Genomic DNA, 9,263 nt, shown 5'->3' with positions numbered 1-9,263 from the left:
AGCTTCATTAACTGAGTTGTGCGGGTTGAAGACTTTCAAGTCTCCCTCTGTTAAGTGGGGAACAATGGACCTTCAATTATAATTTGTGACATGTACTTGTGCAGAAGCTCAAGACCAAACTGACAATTCTTACCTTAAGACACCTACAAACGAAAGTAAACAAATTTTCTCTAAACGGACAAAATGGGGGAGAACAATCCAAAGGTTTTCGGCACCGTGTTCAAACATTTTGTTAAGTTTTCCTCGAGATTTAACAACAAAAACAACAAAAAAAGTAAAGTAATTTCCCCTTCGGCTTACTAAATTGGAAATGCATGTTTGTGAAATAAAATCTCAACACATAAAACAGATCTTTAAGTAATCCCAAAAATACATCACCCCAGTTAGACTCACCAAACTCCCCATGAAATCAAAACATGTAATATAACATTTAATCAGAGACAAAGAGCACTTCACCCCGAGTTTCCTTGACGCCACTTCACAGCACTGATCTGCACCGAAACCATCATATCAAGTAAAAAACGGGCAGATATGTTTTCAATCAAATGTCCAATTCCACGAGCCACAAGAGAAAAAAGACACACTAATACTAGGAACTTCGTTTCATTACTAACATAAGTTTCACAGCTACTGTATCAGTATCATAATAAGAGCATTATTACACAAACACTCCCTAAAACACAAACAAACACAGAACAAACATCAAACTTGCTTCTATCAAACGAAACCCCCATTAACTACATATTCAGAATTCTCATATATGAGACCAACATTCTCATTTCTTCTACCCAACCCCTTTTACCTTTAACAGAGTTAAAACTAACGGCGATACTACCTAACTAACTAACCCCTTTCAGAAACTGTAGCCCAAATCTCCTTCCTACCACCTTCACGCGTTGCTTTCTTCGCTTCTTCTTCACGTGCCCGAACCCTGCGGCTATCCTCTTGAAAAAATAAAGGAAGCGCGTCAGAGACCGTACGGGCAATCATCATACACCGACAACTAATCATTCCAAAGTAGAAGACAAATATTAAGCAAACACCGAAATCATCGAACTAATCATTCCAAATCAAGTCGCAGCAACCGCCGCAAATCACTGGTGGCCGCGCCGTTACGCCCTAGAAATCCCGGCACCGGAACGGAACTCGGATGAGGCGACGAAACGAACGCCGATCCCGCGTACACGCCGTTGTTCGGATCCGAAACCCTAATCTGCTTCTTCAAGGTTAAAGGATCCGGCCCCAATCGGACCGTGGAGCCCAATAACAAATCCAGGCCCATCTCCCTCTTCGATCTAACCTCGGTATGATTGTTCAGCAGGCTCAAATTCTCGCCACGCTTCAGGATCTTAACTTGTCCCATGACGAGGTTCGCCGAGGACGGAGAATTCTCCGTCGATCGGTCGGAGGATCGACGGCGATCTCGATCAATGACCGGACTCCGCTTCCGGCGGCGTATCTGATTGGCGGAGGAGGCGAAGGCATGGTTGTTATTAGGGTTAGAGTTTCTTCGCGACGCTACGCGTGACGTGGCGATGGCGAAGGCTTCATTAGGGAGGAAGCGACCTTGGAGGCAATCGTGGGAACGAAGGATAGCTGTTCCCATTTCTAGAGAGAGAAAACGAAACACGTTATAGCGTCAGAGAAAGAAAACGAGAAAGTTTTCTTTTTCTTTTTTACAGTTGAAGGTGGAAATAGAAGGGGCAGAAATGGTTATTTATAGAGCTGTCGGGGTTGGGATTTTGAATTATTTTATGAATGGCGTGTGCCGGATTGAACCGCCCTTTACCGGTTGGTTGGGTTACAGGTTACCCAGTGGGGTTTGCGTGCGCTTGATCACCCTTGTTTTGGACACGCGTCGGAAACTTTTTGAATGATGGATTGGTAGGCGGTTCAGGTAGGAAACCGCCTTCCAACCTTTCACGTGATCCCAATCCTTCACGTACATAAATATCTGCAGTGTTTACAGGTGTCAGTTTCTAACTTCTGCTCTAACTTAACTTTTACTTTTTTATTTTTTTGTGAAATCATGTCTTAATAACATTTTTTAAAAAATAAAAAGAGATTATGTGAGTCGTGTTTATTTAATCTTTTAACATGAAATTCTTACGTACCAACATAAAATTATTATAAAAAATTGTTAATACAATCTAATAAGTGAGACTTTTTAATTTTTTTATTTTATTTTAATGTTTTCTTTCTAATGTAACTCATAGTTAGGACTAACTTAAGATTTAGGTATTTAAAGAAGAAGTCTCTTTAATAATTTTTTTTTATAATTTTTTAATGATATATACTTGATAATTTATAATTGATCTGTTTTAAATATTTTTTTAGAATAAATTCAAATAGATTAATAAAATGTTGATAGTGTTTTATTGTCAAAAATTTATTAAAAAAAATTGTTAAAATATAATTTTGTATGATAAATTCCTTATTTTAGACTAAAGAAAAAGTGATCTGAAAATCTCTTTTAGTATTAATATCCAGAATAAAAATTAATTAAATATTATCAAAATTTTAGGATTCAAGCTTTATTTCTTTTATTTTTGTGGAAATTTAATAAAAATATATTAATTTCCTCGTATATATTCATATCCTCATGCTTTTGCTCAAGTATTTTAATATTAGAAGGTAAAATCTAAATTATGCAGTAAAATTAACAAAACAAGTGTTAAAATGTATTTGGATTATAAGTAAAATAAATACTTATCGGTCTTTTAAATGATATGAAATAATTAATTGTTAGTGAACAGGAAAAAAAATTCCTACAAAAATACTGTGAAACTTAAATTAGCAAGAACACATAAATTATAAATAAGTAAAAGTGAATATATGAGATTCACTAAGAACTCCATGTAAGGATGCATTTGTTTATAAGTAGAGGTTGATAATTGATTGACAAATAAAACTAATTGACAAAATATGTGATATTTAATTCATTATTTTTGTATATGTATGCTAATTATAAAATTTAATGGCATTTGTGTGATATTATGCTAATTATTATATTTATTATATATGGTGTAATATTTTCTCAATAAACTCAGACATAGTTATCATTACAAATTTTTTATTAAATAATAAAAAAAAGAAAAATACGAAGCAATCACGATAAAATTACATCACGTACATAAATAAAAAAATATATTATAAAGGGGAAAAAAACTCATGATTTCTATCATGAAAATCATTCCATTGAAATCCATATACTATAAAAAAAAAAAGTAAATTTCTCAACATGATAAAAACTTCATTAATCAATCATCTTACATTTAAAAAATAAATAAACCTGTTTTATTTTCTTGAAAAGATTTAGAATTAACTTTTTTTCAACCAACCTCTACCAGATTTTAAATAAAAAACCAAATAAGAATTGGATAAAAGTGAAAAAACTATGTAAGATATTTTATAATTACATATAAATAAAATATCATGATAGTCAAAACATAGTTAACTTTATAAAAAAAAAAGTTGATAAAGTTAAAAAGTAATTTTAGAAAATCATAACAATAAAACAAACATTCAAGTTTAAAATATTTTAAATGTCTCTTTACTTCTTTTATCTATATTATAATGAAATATTGTTCTCATACACAGATAAAGATTATGAAATCACACAAATAAAAATATTAAGAATGAGTAAAAATAATTAAATATAAGATCTGAAATTAATTTTATTCATCTAAATTAATAATACACTATTTAAATATATAACCATTCAAAAAAATGTGTGTAATGTAGATAGATAAAGAAAGCAATTTAAATTGGATGGAATCACGACAAAATATGTATTGGCACGAGTGGGGTAATGAAACACACCATTATACTAATTTGTTAAAAAAAAAAAATTCATTTTTTATTGGATTTTTTTTTAAATAATCTTACAAATTCAAAAATATCCATATTCCTTGTGCTTCTCCAAAACACTTTCCGTTTACAAATAAATTTTGATTGAAATTGTTCAATATTCTTCTAATGGTTTTAGCTAGAGCTGTCAAAATGGATAACCCGACTCGACTCGACCCGGTTCACCACGGGTTGGTCACTTAGTGAGCCCATCCAACCCGACTCATTTATTAGCGAGCCAGAAAAATTTGAACTCGACTCGACCCACCACGGGTTGATGGGTAAACGGGTTGACTCACTAGCCCATTTAATTACATTTTTTTTAAAATAAAAAAATACAAACTGTAATATAAATTTAAAAAATTTTCACTTCCAAAAAATTATGTTAAAAAGAATTCAAAATAATAATAAAAAGTACAATATAATCCAAATGTCATTCAAAAACAAACACAAAAAACATACAAATAAGTTTCTTATATTCATCATTTTTTGTTTTTGTTGCAATCCTTGACCCTTGTTCTTGTTGTCTCTAAATTCACTAATAAAGATTTTCCTAATATCAGATCAATTCCGACAATCAGTAAAAAAATATTAGTTTAAAAAAAGAGAACCAGTACTCAACAATATCAACAAAAAATTAATAATAGTTTAATCTGTAACATAATTTCTCATGTTCAAAAATATCAAAAAGAGCTTGTTCAAATAATGTATACTCAAATTATTTAAATAAAATGAACAAAATCTGATACAAGCAAACATGAAAAAATCATTCCATGTCTTCAAATCCCCCAGAGCAAAAAACAAATTCGCAAATCCCCATTTTAGTCAATATAGGGTTTTTGGAAAAAAAAAAGAAAGAAAGAGAAGTGAGAAAACAAAAATGTGGAGAAAAGAGAAGAAAAAAGGAAGGGTGTTTTACCTGCTCGATTTGTGAGAGTAGATGTTACTTTTTTTATATACACAGTGAGTGAAGAAAATATTTTATTTTTTAGGGTTTCATAAATAAAATAATAAATTAAAAAAATAAAATTGGGTAGGTGGGTAAGAGGGCTAACCCGACTCATCACGGGTTCAACCCGCATGAACCAGGTCTAAATGAGCCGGGTTGAAATCTGACCCACATATAAATGGGTTGTATTTTTCAAACCCAACCCGGCCCGAACCCGTGACGGGCCGGATTAGCTCGTAAGTTGTGACCCATTTTGACGGCTCTAGTTTTAACAGTCACCAATTGATCACACAGGTTCAAATTCAGAAATAATCTTTGTAAAAATAAAATAAAATTAAAGGTTAAGTTAAATCTACTATAAGAACGGATTAAAAGTTAGTGTTCTTTTTGCCTCTTTCATACATTCGACATCATTATTATGCGTTGTCTGTGCTGTAAAAATAACAGGATCGAGGTCGTTTCCAGAAGTATAATTCTCATTTACGTGTAGAATAATGCGAGTTTTTATTAAATGCACTAGTTCAAAAAATCAGTAAAATAAAAGGTAATCGTATGAATGAATGAATAAAAATATAATTTTTGTATGATGGTGAAGATGATCCGATTATCAGAGTTACATTCCTCAACTGCAAGGCCAAGTACAGTGTATAAACTTGAGAATTCCAATTTATCATACAATGATATTATATCTAACAAGGAATAAAACAAAACTGGATAAAATTATTGTTATGAAATTTGCTATGTTCCCTAGTAAAACAAAGAGAAATAAAGTAACATAAAATTGAAGATTTGAGAAGGTCCTTCCTGTTTAAAAGTGTTGTGAAGAGTTTTCAATCCAACTTGACTGAAGAGAACAAGTAATAGACGAACCAGAAGGAGGAAAGGAATCCAACCGTGCCTGTAGCCAACATGATTGCAAGAACCATGAATAAGGAATATCCCAAGTAAAGAGTTGCAGAAACAGGGCCATTGAGATTCTTGAGGTCAAATACAAGGTAGTTTATGGAGTACAAAAAGATGTATATGGCAACAGAACCAGAGGCAAAGAATGATTTCCACCACCATCTCCAGTCCTCCACACACAGGTGCATGTAGGTTAGAACTAGAGATACCTCAGCACACACCACCACAAGAAGGATCAAGACAATTAAGAGAAATCCAAACACATAGTAAACACGACCCATCCATATACTGGACATGATGAAGAAGAGCTCGATGAACAAGGTACCAAATGGAAGGGTGCCGGCGCCCAGAACCATGAGCCATGATGGGTATTTCTGCTTGGGAATTTCTCGAGGGATTTGGTTCGTTCGAACTGGATACTCAGCGTGAGGTGCCCTTGCTCCAAACAGGCCACCGATAAGAGTAAGGGGAACAGAAATGCAGAACCAGAGCAAAATCAGAATAACAAACAGTGAAAATGGAATCGCTCCTGTGCTGTGGCTTCCCCATAATAGGAAGTTTAAGGTTGTCAGGATAAAAAAGGCAATACCGGGGAAGAAACAAGCAGCCTTCCATGCCACTGAAATCCATCCCTTTTTATCACCATAGCCAATCGTCCTCCATAGCCGAACTGCAACATAACCAGCAGCTACACCAAGTATCATGTAGAAAAACAGCATACCTGTGATGAGTGTTCCGCGAGATGCTGGTGACATGAATCCAAGTGCAGCAAAAAGAATTGTCACAACAGCCATCCCCAGAATCTGAACTCCATCCCCAACCATTATACACAACAAAGCAGAATTTGTTGGTGCGCGGAAAACATCTCCCACAACAAGCTTCCAACCAGATAACTCCTCGTTCATCTGTGCCTGTGCCTCCTTATCAAGCTCCTCATATCGGGTCAGATCCCTCCTAACAGTCCTCAGGAAGATAACAAGAACAATACCAGCAAGAAAAGTGATCACCATAAGCGAATTCAGGATCGAGAACCAGTGAACTTTGGCACCCTCCATTTTCAAGTAGGCATCCCATCTAGAAGGCCACTTGATATCACTCTCCTCAAAGGTGACCTCATATGTAAATGTAACCGGCTGCCCCTCCCTGATTGGCATGGCCACTGTGGAGGGATCACATTTGATAGGTGAGGGGTATTTGCTATACATGTTCATTCCTTTAACCGAATCAGCATTGTGCAGAATACTACAGGGTATCACCTCAAACCCAACAACCATGTAACCAGGCTTGTCAGATCCCTCCTTACCAATCGTGGGAATCAATTCAGCCGCATCACCGGTCCCCATAACACGTGCCACATTGGTCTCCTCGTACTTATGGACAAGAACATTAAACCTCAGATGGTTGAACAGATAATACACATCCTGAATCTTGATACCGACAGGGTACCCAGTCCACCTCAACATGTAGTCCTCCTTCTTGGTAAACCTAATGGCAGGCAAATTATCAAGTAACAAATTAACCTGATACATCTCATCAATCCTCTTCTTCAAAATATTAAACTGATCATCGGAGAGCTTTTCCAGTTGACACAAAAATATCTCAGACTCATTGGTGTACATCTTAAACCTGTAGGGCGAGTTCTCGATCCGATCCCCCACAAGGAGTTCACCCAGATTCTCAGCACTGTCCTTAACACCACCTTCAGGCTTACAGAAAGGTAGACTGTAATAACTAAACGGAATTTCTGTGTCAATTGAAGTGAGAGAATTCACCTTCACCCACAACTCATCCCCAATGCCATACTTGTGAGGGTAACTACCCGGGAGGTAAAACCCATTTCCCGATTGAAACATTAAACACATCAAAACGAATGCCCACATTCTAAATCCACGACAAGACTCCATTTGTGGACGGTTTTTCGTCAGATCTGAAAGATCCATATAGGTAGATGTTAACAATACAAAATGAAAAGAAAAAAAATGAAAAAAAAAAAAAAAAACTCTAACAAGGCACTCAGTTCTGGGAGAATGCAGATGCAAGAGATGGCACTTTACAACATGGCACGACTTAAAAGACGAAATGCAGGTATATATAAAGGAAAAAACCATTGAAATGCACGTGAATTTCACTCACCAGAGGGCAGAGGGAAGAACATCTGCGTGGAAATTGAGTTTGAGTAATCTACAATTTATGGAAACAGAGAAAAAAATAACACGCTAAACGTGAAATGAGGGCGTTGAACCCGGGAACTGCAAATTTATATGCTTCCTTTCCCTTCTTCTCCCTCTCACTCCTTCTCTTTCACTGTTCTCAATCTTATTTTCATGAGAACTCATGCCTTCAATTACTATGTTACCCTTTTGTCTATTTACTTATGTTTTTTTTCGTACAAATAATAATAAACATCCGCAATTAAAGAATACAAAAGATATATCCTTTATTAAATTACAATTTTTTTGCGTATTAATTACTTGTTACTATTATTGCCATAACGTATGGTTTATTCCAGCGGAATAAAAGCTTGAGTTATATACATTCCAAAAGTCAGAATTAAAAATAGTGTTATTGGTATTATTTATTAGGAGGAATACTATTAATATATTATTTTTACTCATATTAATAGCACTGTAGAAGCAATAAGTATAATAGTTGCAAGTAAATGGATAAAATTGACTGAAAGATTGAAACTAATTATTTTATTAAGAATAACATAATGATACAGAAAAATAATAGGAAATACAATTTTATACATCTCATATAATTTGTAGGTTCACTAGTCTTCTGATATAGGCTATACAAAATCTCATGTTGCCCAGGTTCAATAATCTGTCCAAACAAAACAAAATTAAAGGAATAGAATAAGAGAAAGAAATAGTTATTATATTTTTTTTAATATAACAAATAAAATAAAAAGATCATGTATATAATTAACTATATATATATATATATATATATATATATATATATATAATTTGTTAGTAAAAATATACACTAAATTATTTTATTAATGAATAAAATCTTTTCATCAAGAGGCTCGTAATAAATCAGAGCAAGTATGTTTAAAAAAACTTATACCAATAGATATATATACCTTGGATATTTATAAAAGAATAAAAATAAACTTAATTAAATTTTAATATTAAAGTATAATTTAAATAAAATCATATAATAACATTTTCTTTCAAAACTTGATTATTTTTCTTAGTAGTAGGATACATGTGATGATCAGAATATATTTCAACTTTATGTAGTTGAAAGTTACTGCTATACAACATTATTTTGTTGGAAGTTGATGATGAGATGTCGAATATTCTGTAGTTGACTATGTAAATAAAAAAAAGAAATTGTGAGTGAAGAGAGAAGGGTGGGAAAGAAACATACAAACATGACAATTTTAGATTGCAAGAACTTCTATCTCTCTAGAACAAGTTCTCGTGCAGAAGTGAAGGACAAGAAAGGGAGTGGACAAAGAGATTCATATGCTAATCAGACTGTCTCATTTGTATCAAGTGACATGATCCATTTCAAGACTGTACCGGTTACAGTTGTTGGGGTTGAAAAG

At 33.7% G+C, this 9,263-nt stretch overlaps 2 protein-coding genes across 2 annotated transcripts; both read right to left on the bottom strand.

Moving 5' to 3' along the window:
- Positions 1–317: 317 nt before the first annotated feature.
- LOC106766889 lies at positions 318–1,708 on the bottom strand. The gene has a single exon (XM_014651667.2). The coding sequence runs from the start codon at positions 1,604–1,606 to the stop codon at positions 1,061–1,063; it is 546 nt and encodes a 181-aa protein (XP_014507153.1). The 5' UTR covers positions 1,607–1,708; the 3' UTR covers positions 318–1,060.
- A 3,792-nt stretch (positions 1,709–5,500) lies between these two features.
- On the bottom strand, positions 5,501–8,095 carry LOC106765500 (transmembrane 9 superfamily member 11-like). Its single transcript, XM_014650145.2, has 2 exons — positions 7,835–8,095; positions 5,501–7,628 (listed from the first exon to the last, which is right to left on the bottom strand). Exons 1-2 carry the CDS (start codon positions 7,854–7,856, stop codon positions 5,629–5,631), a joined length of 2,022 nt encoding a protein of 673 aa, XP_014505631.1. The 5' UTR covers positions 7,857–8,095; the 3' UTR covers positions 5,501–5,628.
- Positions 8,096–9,263: the final 1,168 nt, after the last annotated feature.

Source organism: Vigna radiata, chromosome 7 (assembly GCF_000741045.1).
Source record: "Vigna radiata var. radiata cultivar VC1973A chromosome 7, Vradiata_ver6, whole genome shotgun sequence".
NCBI classification, from domain to species: domain Eukaryota; kingdom Viridiplantae; phylum Streptophyta; class Magnoliopsida; order Fabales; family Fabaceae; genus Vigna; species Vigna radiata.
Note: the sequence above shows the minus strand (reverse complement) of the source record. Positions and strands in the feature narration are given on the sequence as shown.

Coding starts and splice junctions, on each gene's coding strand:
- LOC106766889 (XM_014651667.2), bottom strand. CDS start 1,606: ATGGGAACAGCTATCCTTCGTTCCCACGATTGCCTCCAAGGTCGCTTC.
- LOC106765500 (XM_014650145.2), bottom strand. CDS start 7,856: ATGTTCTTCCCTCTGCCCTCTG. Junction 7,629..7,834: donor GTTCTTCCCTCTGCCCTCTG/GTGAGTGAAATT, acceptor TGGATCTTTCAG/ATCTGACGAAAAACCGTCCA.